Source organism: Drosophila sulfurigaster, chromosome 2L, assembly GCF_023558435.1.
Source record: "Drosophila sulfurigaster albostrigata strain 15112-1811.04 chromosome 2L, ASM2355843v2, whole genome shotgun sequence".
NCBI classification, from domain to species: Eukaryota; Metazoa; Arthropoda; class Insecta; order Diptera; family Drosophilidae; genus Drosophila; species Drosophila sulfurigaster.
The window spans coordinates 12,493,733-12,509,505 of NC_084881.1; the positions used below are offsets into that span (position 1 = coordinate 12,493,733).

General features: G+C 35.3%; 1 protein-coding gene and 1 long non-coding RNA gene across 5 annotated transcripts in view; one reads left to right on the forward strand and one right to left on the reverse strand.

Annotated features, from left to right (window-relative positions):
• Positions 1–14,668, forward strand: part of LOC133835242 (brain tumor protein) — a 36,889-nt gene extending 22,221 nt beyond the window's left edge. For all 4 annotated transcript variants that reach the window (XM_062265200.1, XM_062265201.1, XM_062265202.1 and 1 more), the window contains exons 2-4: positions 58–326; positions 2,205–5,564; positions 12,711–14,668. In XM_062265200.1, coding sequence (XP_062121184.1) covers positions 2,309–5,564; positions 12,711–12,805 — 3,351 coding nt within the window. In that variant the 5' untranslated portion in view covers positions 58–326; positions 2,205–2,308 and the 3' untranslated portion in view covers positions 12,806–14,668. The remainder of the gene's footprint in view (positions 1–57; positions 327–2,204; positions 5,565–12,710) is intronic.
• A 535-nt stretch (positions 14,669–15,203) lies between these two features.
• Positions 15,204–15,730, reverse strand: LOC133835286 (uncharacterized). Its single transcript, XR_009893527.1, has 2 exons — positions 15,593–15,730; positions 15,204–15,531 (listed from the first exon to the last, which is right to left on the reverse strand). It is a non-coding gene; the product is annotated as an uncharacterized LOC133835286 (long non-coding RNA).
• Positions 15,731–15,773: the final 43 nt, after the last annotated feature.

Consider the following 15,773-nt stretch of genomic DNA (forward strand, 5'->3'; position numbering starts at 1 on the left):
TTGCCAAAAACGAAAAAAAAAAACTAACGTATTTTCGTTTGTTTCTTATAATTGCAGCATTTTGTGCGCGCGACTAAATTTGACAGCAGCCTAAAAGTATGCTACAAAAATATTCAACTTGTTACCGCTACACAGACGACAGCAGCAACACTAACAGCACCAACAACAACAACAACAGCAGCAGCATAAGTAACGAGCAAAAAGGACCATAAAAACGCCAAAAAAAAGAAACTTTGAATTGGCAGCATTTTTGACAGCATTAGCAAAGTGAATGCAACAACAACAACAACAATCAAACTAGACGAAAAATTACAACAATAAATAAGGTAAGTCAATGCCTTTTGCACGTCCCTGTGTGTGTGTGTGCGGGTGAGTGTGAGAATGTGTGTGTGTGTATTCAGTCTAGACAGTTGCAGCAACCCCTGTCACCCCTTGTGCACCCTTCGCTCAGCGCGCGCTTTGACTGCCGCTTTTTTCGGTTTGTCGAGGGTTGATTTTGCGTTTCATTTTTCGGTCTTCAAGAGACGCATTTGTTGACGGATGTTGTTGTGTTGCGTTGTGTGTGTGTGTGTGTGTGGGGGGAGACGAAAATCTAGAAAACTTTCTTGTCTTGTTTACTTTTCTGTGAGGGGCGTTTTTGCACCCCCGCTCTGTTGCTCTCGCTCTCTCTCTTACGCTCCCTCTCCCTGTTCTTCTTTCTCCCCCACTCACGTACTCAGTGACTGTTGCTGCCGGCAGGGCAAGTAGTTCAATCAACCTAGAAGCGAGGGGAGGGGCAGCAGGGCAGCAGTTGTCTGCCAAGGGGGGGAGCGAGAGTTGTGCGTGCGATTATTGCATTTCCTGTTGATGGCTGAAGTTGAAGGTAACTCGAGTTCCCTTTTTCCGGGGGTTGCTAAACCCGGCTATAAAGTGGGGGACAAACTGCCAAGACTTTTATGCCATTCTCGAAACGCACTTTGTTTCCATTTGTTGTGTGGGGGAAGGGGGGTGGGGAAACCTAGTGTAATAAAAGCAAAACAAGCTGTCGCTACTAGAAGCGGGAAGCAAGAGGGAGTGAGATTAGAGCGCTACAATTAGTTATAAATTATGTTGGCATAAAGAAAAAGGTGAATCACAAAATTGTGCAACAACAACCACAAACAAAAACCAAAAAAGAAAGGGGGCCAAAACAAAAGACAGTAAGCAAAACTTTTGCTGACTCATATGAGAGAGGAAGCCTTGGGACTCTTTTGGAGCAGGAGTAGGAAGGGGGAGGGTTGTAGGGTGTTTCCCCTTAATGAAAGCAAAGCGTCTAGAATTTATGAAATTATGCAAAGGCTTATGAATTGCCAAACAAATAGGGATTTGAGTTGTGTTCGTTACGCCCAATTATGTCTGCGCATTGAAGCGTGGCTTTTTCTCGATTCACTCTTCAGTTCTTTTTGTCTGGAAAGTTCTATTAAGTCGCATTTCCCGCAATGAGTTGACAAACTTATGCATTTTGGAGGAAAAGTGAGCATAGGCTAGATAAGGTCATTATTTGTTGAAGACTTTTTGGAGAAAGAGTTTCGCAATATAAAAAAGGGGAAAAGTACCTTTTTGTTGTCCTGTTCCTCTAATGGGATGAATATTTTAATTGCTTTTATAAAGTTGCAAATTATTGGTTTGGAAAAGAACATTCTTTTGTTTGTTTTTGGGTCAAAGAAAGAGTTCATCATGTAGTGTTTTTCAAAATTTAAATAAAGTTGAACAAGAAAGAAAATGCAAGATGATATTTGAAGAATAAACTGAAGTTAGGAGGAGTCCAATGTATAAAGGGGACTCATTGTGGTAGAAGTTAAATAAAGGTTAGGAAGATTATCAACAGAATTAGGAGATCATTTTAGATGGGGAAGGTGGGTTAATATTTAAAATAGATATGAAAACTGAAGGCAATAGATAATGAATATATACATTTGGTTAAAAATAGTGAAGGGACTTCTATCGGGACTTCATTAAAAGAAGAAGAGATCATTTAGATGGGGAAAATGGGTTAATATTTAAAATAGATATGAAAGCTGAAGATAATAGATAACAATTTGTGAAGGGAGTTCTTGTCAACATCTATAGGGACTTTACTTGTCCCTTTACTTATAATAATGTCCCTTTGTCCCTTGTCCCTTTACCTATAATAATGTCATTACACAAGTAATTAATTCCTTTCCAATTTTCTTTGCTACTTTCAGTCACAGAATTCAACTGAGGACCTTAAGTATAGAGTGAGAGATTCACTCAGGAACACAAACGCTAATCAAGCGATACACACACACACACACACAGAGAGATTAGGATGGCGTCGTCGCCGACACCATCTCTGGACTCGATGCGTGGCGCCAACTCGATAGAATCGTATGAGCACGCTGGCTATTTATCCGACTCGCCGCTGACACTGAGCGGCTCATCACCACCGGCGAGCGATTCGGCGATCTGCAGTGATGAGTACATTGCGGGGGGTGGTCCGGTGAGTGTTAAGGTGCGTCAGGATGTGAGTGTGATAAATGGACATCATCCGATCTCGACATCGGTGTCATCTAGCTCATCGGCCAGCTCTTCGTCCTGCTCCTCATCATCATCGTCATCCTCATCGTCGTCCTCTTCGTCATCATCGTCATCGTCGTCGTCAACCAGCGGTCTCAGCGGTTGTGGCAGCACCAGCAGCAGCGTCATCAGTGGCAGCAACAATGTGACAGCCGTGAGCAATGGTCCCGGTGTCATTGGCAGCAATCTCAATAGCAACAGCAGCAATGGCAGCATTAGCAGTCTCGTTGTCGGTGCCGGCAAAGGCAACAGCAACAACAGCAGCAGCAACAACAGCAACACCAACGGCAGCAGCAACATCAGCACTAATGGCAGCAACAACAACAACAGCAGCAGCAACAACAGCTTGTCGCCAGCACGTTGCACCGCCTGCAAGAGCAAGTGCAGCGATGCGGTGGCCAAGTGCTTCGATTGCCAGAGCTATCTGTGCGCCAACTGTGTGACAGCACATGAGTTTATGCATTGCTTCAACGGTCACAACGTTTGTCTCATCAAGGGCTTCGAGGCCAGCGGCAACAGCAACGGCAGCAGCAACAGCATCAACAGCAGCAACAACAGCAACTCGAACAATCCGGCGTCGAGTGACTTCAAGTTCGCCAGTTCGCTGACCATGATGTTGCAACAGCAGCAGCAGCAATCGCAGCTGACAGACGTCCAACAACAGCAGCAGCAGCAACAGCAACCAATGTCACAGCTGTCGAAGATTGTGCTAGCAGCAGCAGCAGCTGCCGCCAATCAGACACAACAGCAACAGGAGCAACATCATGACTCTCTCTATGCCACACACTTGCAACAGCAACAGCAGCAGCAGCAACAACAACAGCAGCAGCAGCGACAACTGTTTTGTGGTCGTCACAAGCATGAGTTGCTCAAGTTCAGTTGCCGCACCTGCTGCACTTTGGTGTGCAAGGAGTGCATTGTGCTCGAGCATTCGACGGGACTCCACGAGCTGGAGAATGTGCAATCGCCCGGCATGCTGACAGCCAACAACAACAACAGCAACAGCAGCAACAATAGCGCCGCCTCCAATGAGGCAGCATTGCAAACTCTGTTAGCCGATATGCGTGGCAAGATCGGAGAGATCGTGGCCATCGCAAATGGAGCCGAACAGAGTGTGAACAAGGTGAAGTTGCAGTATCAGAAGGCGCACAACGAACTCAACGAGACGCATCAGTTCTTTGCCTCGATGCTCGACGAACGTCGCTCGGAGTTGCTCAAGGATCTCGAGTCTCTGTACACGGCGCGTGTCAACAGCAATGCGGTGTGGCTGCAACGCTCCAAGGAGCTCATCGACAAGGGTCTCTCCACCTGCGAAGCTGTCGAACGCACCCCGGCAACCGGCGTGCAGTCACCGCTGCTCACCGAGGCGCTGTTGCTGCGCAAGACGCTGGAGCAACAGTTGCAGACGGGCGTGCAGGATTTGCAGCTGCCCTTCGAGCTCGAGTTTATGTCCAACTATCAGTCGATACAGGCCGGAGTGCGCAACACTTTCGGCTACATTCGTGCCAGCAATGGCGGAGGCGGAGGAGGAGGCAGCGGTGTCAGCAGTGCCACTTGCTCGGAGGCAAGTCTCAGTCTCGGTCACTTGACGCACAGCAGCAGCAGCCACAACAGTCACGGTCACAACGGACAGAGTCACGGCAAACAGCCGCCGATTGCTCGACCCACGCAGAGCGCCAGCAACAGCAGCGCCAGCAGCGCTGGCAGTCATCACCATCAACATCAGCAGCAACAGCAACAACACTTGCAGCTGCAACAGCATCAACAGCAGCAGCAGCAACAGTTGCTGCCCGGTTTGGGTCTGGGCAGTCTGCTCGACAACAGCAGCGTCAACAGCGTCGTGAATGGCAGCGGCAGCAGCAGCTATGCAAATGGATTGCGCAGCCTCAACGAGTTGCAGCACTTTGGCGAGTTGCTCCCGAAGAGGAGCAGCAGCAGTTCGCATTACAATCCCTACGAGAAGTGGAGCAACGGTGGCAGCGATAATCTCTTCAATACGTCCTCGGCTTTGGTCAGCAGCAATGGCAGCAACTCGGCGGTTGTCGATGCCTTCGCCAGTCTCTCGAGTGTCGCATTGAACGGCGGCAACAGCAGCCAGAGCACTGTGAGCAACGATTCGTTGCTGGATTTGACCAACAAGTTGCTCTCCGCTTCGATTTATCCACCCAAGTCGCAGATCAAGCGACAGAAGATGATCTACCACTGCAAATTCGGTGAGTTCGGTGTGATGGAGGGACAATTCACTGAGCCCAGCGGCGTTGCTGTTAATGCCCAGAATGACATCATTGTTGCCGACACGAACAATCATCGCATCCAGATCTTTGACAAGGAGGGACGCTTCAAGTTCCAGTTTGGCGAGTGCGGCAAACGCGATTCGCAGTTGTTATATCCCAATCGGGTGGCCGTTGTCCGCAATTCGGGCGACATCATTGTGACGGAACGTTCGCCCACCCATCAGATTCAGATCTACAATCAGTATGGACAATTTGTGCGAAAGTTCGGTGCCACAATCTTGCAGCATCCGCGTGGCGTGACTGTGGATAATAAGGGACGGATCATTGTCGTTGAGTGCAAGGTGATGCGTGTGATCATCTTCGATCAGAATGGCAATGTGCTGCACAAGTTCGGTTGCTCCAAGCATCTGGAGTTCCCCAACGGTGTTGTGGTGAATGACAAGCAGGAGATCTTCATCAGCGACAATCGGGCGCATTGCGTCAAGGTCTTCAACTATGAGGGACAATATCTGCGGCAAATCGGTGGCGAGGGCATCACCAATTATCCCATCGGTGTCGGCATCAATTCGAATGGCGAGATTCTCATTGCCGACAATCACAACAACTTCAATCTGACCATATTCACCCAGGATGGGCAACTGATCTCCGCCCTCGAGTCGAAGGTGAAGCATGCCCAATGCTTCGATGTGGCACTGATGGATGATGGCAGCGTTGTGCTCGCCAGCAAGGATTATCGCCTCTACATCTATCGCTACGTTCAGCTGGCTCCAGTGGGTATGTAAGATGATCATGATGAAGTATGATGATGTATGCAACCAACACCAACTGCGAACGTGCAACACGCAACTCTCGACGTTATCTGTAGGTTTATTTAGGATTAGCCAGCGACAGTTTTTCTATTAACTTGCGCGCGCTGTTCTCCCGCTCTCTATCTCTCTCTCTCTGCCTCTGTCTCTGTCTCTCAAATACTGTGCTTTAGCTACTGCTCGTTTGTTTCCCCCTATCTCTATCTCTCTCACACTAGCATAGCAAGAGGGGTGCGTGCATTGAATTCCACAAAGTGTGGAACGCATTCCACCGATCAGACTGCGAGTGGATTGCGTTTTAAATCAATTCCTTCCACTCCCAAAACATATTCGAATTTATGTGGATTGCATTTCTCGATGCGTTCCACACACGCACACACCATTTTGTGGAACTCGTTGCACGCCCTCTGAAAGTACTATACATATATATTTTTGATTATTATCTATTTAAAAAAAGAAAAATATTGTTGAATTTTGTTTTTATACACTGTGTTAAGATTCTGCTGTTTATTTTTTATTTTATTTGATTTTGATTTTATTTTATACATGTACTACTTATTTTTTTTTATTTAATTAATTGATTATTGAATTTGTGTATTATAATTTGTACTATTTTTGTATTCTTGTCTCGAATTTGGAGCTCCAGACTGCCTGCAAGTCTCTTAATCACACATTTTTTGAATAAAATAATATAAAAAAATAATACACAAAAAAAAAACGCAAAAAAAAACAAAGAAACAACAACCAGCAAAAGATCCCTCCACTTTTTTATGTTCGCTTGTCTCTCGTTGCAAAAGCAAACAAAAAACAAAACAAGAAAAAAAAAAAAAAGGAAAAACGATAGAGAAGTTGATGTAATTACTATTTAAACAATTTGACTTTACACACACAAGTATATATACATATATCATCTATATTTTATTGACTGTAATTAAATTAAGTACTGCGCATTGTTTGTTATTATTTTTGATTGCATAAACAACAACAAAAAGTAAAAAAAAAAAAAAAAAAAACAAGGAAATGAGAAATGAATCGAAATGAAATGGAAAGAATTAAATATATATTTAACTGTTTTTTATGTTTATATAAATATATACTATTATTTTTGTATTGATTGTAAAACTTATTGATTACTGATTATTTATATGCGTACATCTGTATTTTACAAAATATTATTACATTTTTTGCTACATTTTTTTTATAATCAACCAACAAAAAACCAACAACAAAAGCAAAAACAAAACAAAACAAACCAACAGCAAACTAATTTCTTATACTCGCTTAGTTTTTATGTTTTTATTGTTTTATTATTATTATTATTACTATTACAACTATTACTATTATCATTATTATTATTATTATTATTATGATTACACAAGCAACATAATATTATTAAACAATTTAATTATTAAACAAAGAGACAATTTGCAGATTCTTAATTTGTAAAATCGAAAGAAAGGAAAATCGAAAAAAAAAAAAAATAAAACGAAAAACGCACTGAAAAAATAGTTGAAATTGTTGTTCTTAATTGTTGATCTACTTATGTATATGTGTGTATGTGCATATGTGTATGTGTATGTGTATTTATTTATAATTTCTTTGTTTGTTTAAGTTTTGAATTGTAAAGACTTGACGCTCAAGAGAACGATTTAATATCAAAGGCAATTGTTGTTACAAATTTAAAAAATTAATCGAAGACGAAATGAAAATTGCAAATGCGAAAGAAAATTGAATTTAAAACCATTTACATTTATTTATGTTGGTTTAAACAATTAATTCTAATTTATGAATCACACGCGAGGAGAAAGCAGGAAATGAGAAAATATAAATAAAAAAATAAACAAAACAAAAAAAAAAAACAAATAACAAATAAATAATGATAAAATGGTTGGCAATCAGCGCAGAAGACTTAAACAATTTAATTATTATTAATGATGACCACTTACTATATATACATAATTAAAAATATATATAATTAATAATAATAACGATTAAGGAGCGAACTTAACTTAGGGCAAAGCATAAATCTCAATCAGAAACTCTCGAAAGATAGTTTCAAAACATTGACAACAAAACAAAACAAAAAGAAAAACAAAATCGTATTTCTATTAATTATTGCCGTCGTTTGAGTTGGTTTTTCATTTATTTTTTAAGTATTTTTCCATGTGTTCCAATTGCTTTTATGATTCCTCCTTCCCCCCTCAACACAACTCCAAACTGCAAACTGCAAAATGAATGCCAACTCACTCGAGAGTTGCTTTTGAGACTGCGTTACAAAATATAAATATAATAAATAATTAATAATCATAATAATTATAATATTTTGAGAACGCAAGCAACACTTGATGATGAACTTTTGAGACTACAAACGCAACAGTAACAGGAACAGCATTTACAAAATGTTTATTTTATTACAAAACAAAACAAAAAGAACTTAAAACTTAATAATATAATTATATATATATATGTATATTACGATATATACTTATCAAATATGTTTGTTTGTTTGTTTGTTTTTCGCTTGGGCCCAACAATTTATTACGACTTTTTTTTTGTGTATAATTTTTGTGCTTTTGTTTTGATTTAGAATATTTAAATAAAAACACATTCTCGTTCAATTGTTTTTCTTCACTTAAGTGAGAGATTATTAAACTGTAGTGTTCTATTATTATTATTATTATATTCCTTTTTTTTTTGTAATACAAACTATGGAATGTATCTTGTATCTTATATCTTGTATCTATAGAGTATCTATTATTATTATTGTGTGTTCATTTGCCCACGTGCTTTGCATTTGGTCAAAAGGACACGCAGATGACGGTTTTTAATTTTAATGCTTGTTGTAAACTATAAACAAAAACCAAAAACAACTATATTTAATTAATGTAATTGTAATTGTAATTGTAACTGTAATTGTAATTGTAATCGTAATTGTGCGTAGCCTGTAATGGAACGGTAAAACAAAGTATTGTATATTTCTTGTGAGAAACTTTTTACTTGACACCAAAACTGAAACTGTTGAAAATTTTTTATATACATAAAATTGTTAATCAAACACAAAAAAAAAAAAAAACTAAAAAAAAAAAACAAAGTGAAAACTGCTAATTGATGGTATTTATTATGGCTTAAAAACATATATATAATACTATTTAATTATATATTTATTATTATTATTCAATAGCATTTAGCATTTAAATATTTGGCACAAAACAAACACAAAACGAAACGAATCGAAAAAAAAGCAGCTGACTATTTTTTATGACTTGTGCTTTGATCTTTTTTTTTGTTTGTTTGTTTGTTTGTTTTCAAAACTGTTACAAAATGGGACACAAATAACATTTAATGAATTATTAAACTTGAACTTAATTAAATACTTGAAGCAAGCAAGAGACGACAACAGAAAACAAATTTGACAATTTGATTTACATAAATTGTTGTACAATTTTTTATTAATTAATCACTAATACTACCACCACAAACCACGAAAAATAATAGTAACTAAAAGTACATAATTAAAAACATTTTTTATACATACAATTATTCCGACGAAAAAGAAAAAAAAAAGAAAAGAAAAAAACAAAAAAAAAACGTAGCTTTGTGTTTTCATTTTGTTCACTTTTAGTTCTGATTAGCTTGATTTGTTTAAACAAATTTCGAACGGACTCAGCGAGTGTCCCCGCCCCTCAATTATTGCCACGCCCCTTTGTCTCCTTCCTCCGCCTCTATCGCTTCCCAAAAAATATTTTGTCGATGAATATGTAGAAATTTAATTATATATATATATATATCAAATACATAAATGTTGATAACAATTTTGATTGAATTGAGAATCTAATAGACTGTACAAACGACATGATAAATATGCAACAATTTCATGATTATATATTTATATATATTTCATAGAAACATATTTATGCAAAACACAAACAAAAGATTACACACATTACGCTATCTGTAACTCTATACACACATACATACATATATATAGTATATATACATTGACATTTTTAAAAGTAACACACACACATATATATATGGTAGATATATATACATATATGAATTTTTTTCAATGCAATGAAAAATCAACTACATTATATTATGTAACCTTTTTATACCGCCAACTAACTGTGCTCTCTAATTATACTCCAAATATGCTCTAAAAGCAGAATTAACTTACTTCGGTTAGCCGAAGTTGAAATACCCTTGCGGAATGTTGAACTTCGAAAAGATTATCGATAATTATTCTATACCTTCTGCTTGGGTAATCGAATAAACAACAAAATACTAGGCTAGGGCTGCGATCTTTGGATTTTATGACATACATATACCCAGACTATATAATGATTGTATATGTATGTGATGTATATGTGAATGTATGTGTATATTTAAATATTTAACTATGTGTAGTTGGTATTTGCATGTGACGCCATTTGTGATTAGTTTTGGGGCCGCCTCATTCATAAAGCAAAAAAGCAAAAAAAAAGAAAAACAAGAGAAAAATAAAATATTCGTTTCATCACAAGAACAAATAATAAAGACGATCGAAAGCATATTTATAAATTATAATGAATACTAATCGTAAGAATATAATGTGCTGATGAAGTAGGCAACACTTTTTCATTGTTAGGCTATAAATATTGAAGCCAAAAACTAACTTAACTTTAGAAGTCCAAGTCTGGTTACATATAAAAAAAAAAAAAAAAAAGGGCAAGGGTTTGGTTTGATGTTCGAGTTTTGGATTAGAGATTGGGATTAGAATTGCGTTGAAAGAAGGTTGAAGAGTGAATATATACTTAGATCAAAATTAGCCCGGCAGACATCAATTTTAATGTAGTTTATATTTTTGATAAATGTTATTGAATAATATTGAAAAACCAAAAAAAAAGAAAACAAAGAAAAACGTATCCAAAATCAAAGAGAATTGATAAGCAAAAGCGGAAACGGAAGCATACTCAGCGTATCCGGCGCGTTGTTGACCATTTGTACGGAATTTAGATTTATCGATATCGATATCGCCATCGATATCGATATCATTGGCAAGCAGCAGCGAATAATAATAATAATAATAAATAAATTCAAACTGGCTTCGTAGAAGTGTTTTTAAGTATTATTAGTCTATATACAAACAAAAAGTAAATGCTTCTATTTATTTATTAACACTCTTTTCATTTGTAGTCATCAGAAATAATCAACTACGATACCGCAATGTTAAATTCAATGTTAGAGAACCACTTCAAGCAAAAAGGAAAAAAAAAGAAAATATACTATACCTACATTGTGTGTATATTTTTTTTTTAAATTAACTAGCTACATACAGACATATAAAAATATATACATTCATAACATTTATATTAATAATTAATGCTTGGCTTGCGTAGTGTCTATCGAAAATGCAAACAAACATTTCTCATTTTTTTGTCGGCAATAATTTTCTTAATCTAAGATTAAGAACTAGCAATTAGAGTTAATTACCAAACACACACGTTCAATTTAAGCAAACGTCATTAATCATATTCATAAAATCCATATATGAAGCGATTTAATCATACCCTCTTAAAAGCGAAGTGCGTATGATGGAGACACAAAAACGACAACAGCAACAACCACAACAACATTTCTTTCTTACATGTACACATACATACATAAGTACATACATATGTGGTAAAGCGAAATACCAATATGCATGTGTGCATACATTTGGGCGCAAAACCAATATGGCGATCATGCTTAAAGTTAAATTGTAATAGCGTTAGCCGAAAATTAAATACTCTTGCACTTAGTTGCCGCCAGCGCCCACTACAAATTGAACTACTAGGAGCAAAGGGTGTAAGAGCGTCGCAGTGGGCGACTGCACTGAAATGTATGCACTCTTTTCTGCCTCTCCATGATCTCGCTCTTAAAACTGCAGCAACAGCATGACGCTCTTGCAAAAGCTCTCTTTGAGCGCAAATCTATGCACACATGCATGCATAAATGATAAACAATTAACTATGACTGATTTTTACACAGGAAACATTTACACATAAATATGTATAAACAAGCATATACAACTATACAGATATATATACATATACTACTATATATACATACATTTATATATATACATAAATATGAAAGATGTTGCTACTATTATACATATGTACATATGTACACGTAATAACACGCCAGCTACATGTGTGTGTGTGTGGTGCATGTTATAACCATATGTACGTGTGTTTGTTTCTCTTTAAGGAATTTAGTAGACAAAGAGAACTTTACATTTAACACACACATTTCTATGATACTCAATTAGGAACATGAACAAGAACAACAAAATCTTAGACTGCTTCGAAAACGTAAACGTGAAACAAGGACGAAAAACAAAAAAATTAAATTGATATCGAAAGATAAAAACAAATTATTAAAATAAAAAAAAAAAACATTTAAATGGAATGCGACGCGTTTAGGGAATTTTATAAGTTTATTTTGTAGTTCACTTTTGTTTTTGATTTGATTTGCCATCTCTTGCATCCTACATATACTATGTATGTATTTCTATCTCTCTCTATCTTTTACTTAGCGCGCAAGACAAATGATTGATAAGAAAATTTTAAATGTATTTGAGCAAAATTGAAGATAAAATCTAAAAATTAAACAACAAGAATATATAAAAAATATTTACATATATACACATGCATAATGTAATAATTATTATTATTATAATAGAGTGCGTATACATATAACTGTTTGTTGTTAGCTGCTTATACTTCCTATTGAAGACTACCAACACATTCATATCCAAGCATTTGTAGTCTGTATTTGTATTTTAAAATATATAGTATAGTAATATATAGTCTATACTCATCTTCAAGCATTTATTAATAAGAAACCACACATTAATATGCTCCATACGATCATTGTATGTATCTCAAGTCACACAAAAAAAAAACAAAAAAACAAAAAAGAATGAAATCAGTATGACAAATCAAAATATTACTATAATATTGTTAATGAATTTGCATTTATTCCGTTTACGTTTCTATGTACTAACATTGATTTATATTATTGCAAAATAAAAGCAAATTGTTGTTTATGATTTTGTTGATTTATTTGCTTTTTCTTTTTTTATTTGCAGCCTCACGCAAAATGGCCAACAACTTGGCCGATAAAATTCAGTCAGAATACAAAAATTGTTTGAATTTACAATTGTTGGAGGATATCAATTATTAAGTTTACATTTACATAACACATTCCACATGCCAATTTTATATTCAAGTTGTTTTGTTCTCACTTTTTTCTGTTTTAAATCAATTTTGGGACTCAACAAAATAAATGAAATGATGAATAATTGAAAATGAGTCTCTACGGTCGAACCGCACACAAAAAAAAAACTTAAAAAAAGATAAAAAAAAATATATATATATTACAAGAAATTTGCTTAGAATTCCAATGACATATTCATAATTGTTAGCTTATACATCATTATTATACATCATACATACATATATATTATATTCATGCATTGACATCTACGTACATAAGCAAATACATACCAACATCTAGTTATAGTGCATCATGAAATCATCATCTAGTCATTTTAATTATTAAACCCAACATACATAAGCATATATGTATTTTTTATAACAAAAACAAAAACAAAAAGAAAAAAACGAAAATGAAAATGAAAATATTCATATGAAACACCAATTAAATGTTAAATGTCGTTACAATTAAGTTGATATGTTTTAACACAAACTACAATTACAATTTTAAAAATAACAATTGATTGATTTTCTGCTAAATGAAGAAATGATCAAGAATGAAATGGAATGATGAAGAAAAGTTGAATGTTTTAGATGAACATAGTATACAGGGTGTTGCTAAATGGCTTTATATACTTACTTACACATGCTAAAAACACACTTACACATATTTATTAAATACATACATGTTTTTCTATATGGTTATTTATTCAATGCCCCCAATTGTTTAACCCAACTCTTAGTTAAAAAAAAGAAAAAACACACACACAAAACAAAAAAAAATAATATAAATATTTTCGCTCAAATTTAGTTGATTCATATGAGAATGAAAGTTTGTTAAAGAAAAAGAAAATGTGAAAATGCAAAAAATATAATGATGATTAACAAAAGGATTAAGGACTGAAAGGTAAATGATATATCAATGGGTTAAGGTTAACATTGCAGGTTAGCACTCTTGGCTGTTTTTTGGGAGAGAATTGACGATGGAATGAAATTGTTAAATTTATGTTAATGAAATATGATGAAAAGTAAACCCAAAAATATGATAAAAACAAAAAATGAAAATGCAAATGAAAGAAAACAAAACACATACACACATGGCCCACCAATGCATACTATATGCGCACTGTTTCTTATATAATGCATATAGATCAGAGTACTACGAACACCCCCCCAGAAACACCGATCACAGTTACAGATACACAGATATCGATACATTTACAGTTGCAGAGATCCATAGTTACACCCGAAACATTTGAATTCAGTATTACATATAATTTAACTGACTAAACTAACTTTAACTGCCAACTCTTCTCCTCTATATCTAAAACGCTGCTACTAAAATGCATTCATTATATATGGTAGACATAGTAGACACCCTGCATATGTACTTAAAGCCCCCACTCTTATAAAAACAAGTTGAAGAAGTAGATCAAGAAGAATATGAACATGAAGAAGAAGAAGAAGCACACAGCAAGATGGCAATTCTCAAGAACTAAACGCATATGAAACGCATTTACTTAATATACATGCATATAACTTATATATATATTTTTATGTATTAATATTTTTATTAAAAACCAATACCAAGAACAACAATGGGAATAACAAATTAACAATTACCAATACAATACTTACACATGCATATATAATATATATATGTATATCTATTATATGTATATGAAGTATATGAAAAGTATTCTTAATGTAAAATACCGAATGTAATAAATGTGAATGTTATTAACTCATTAAACTATTATTATTACGATTCTGATTGTATGGGCTATTTACCCATTGATAACTAAATGGAAAAACCAAAAAAAAAACACAATTAATGACACTCATTATTCTAATGTTTAAGTGCGAAAAAAACGTAACTCGCTAAAATCGTCAAAATATCTGCAAATATTTTTATACACTGATAAAAATAATAAAACGTAACAAAACCAAAAACAAATTCATAATTTTTGGGCGTGAATGGCGAAAGTAAATGGATAATGTTCGAAACTGATATAACTGAAACTGATTTGTGTGAATTTGTTTAATAATATTAACAGAAAAACAATTATAAAAACAACCAAAGAGAACTTGAAGCAAAAGTAAGTCTTTTTAATGCTTAGGGGCCACAATTTTCGAAGTACATAATTAAAAAAAAAACATTGAAAAATAAAAATTATTATTATTATATATTGTATTAACATTAAAAATGTTGTGTAACAGTAATAATAAAAAGACGAAACAACAACAATTTTATTGTAAGAATTACTATTTCCATCACAAGAAAAACCAAAAAAAAAAAATAAAAAATATTTTGTTTTTAATAAATCAACTTGGGTTTCACTAAATATTCAAATGGGCGAGGTAAGTAATTATTTCTGCAAGTTTTATTTATTGCACAGAACAACTGAAAATTAGATGAAAAAATGAAAAAGAAAATTTGATTCACCACATGCTGCTACAGATATAATATTGCTGATTACTGGTGGGGAATCTTCAGAGCAAATGCAGTCCGAAGAACGAGTATTTGTAATTTAAGTCGCCAACGGCTCCGCAACAGCAACCAGGTGCAGCAGTTGCACATGGGCCACAGGGCCCATCACAGGCGGTGCGATAACAGCAATAGCTGCAGTCGACAAGGCAGCACTGGACACAGGGTGTTTCTCTGTAGTAGCGGCTCTGGCAGCACATGGTGATCTAGGAAAACATTTGCAATCGATTAATTGATGCTTGCTAGCAAGAATTTAAAAATGCTTACCTATAGAAATTTCTGGTATGTCGGCTTGAGTCTGAAATTGAAACTAAGCTAAAATATTAAAACTTGTGCTACATATTTTTGCACGGCCTGCTTACAGGGACATTTAAAATTTAACGTTCACATTGTAACTGCATCAGGGTTGCCATATTATAGTTTTTATCCAGTTCTCTAAGCCGCTGGT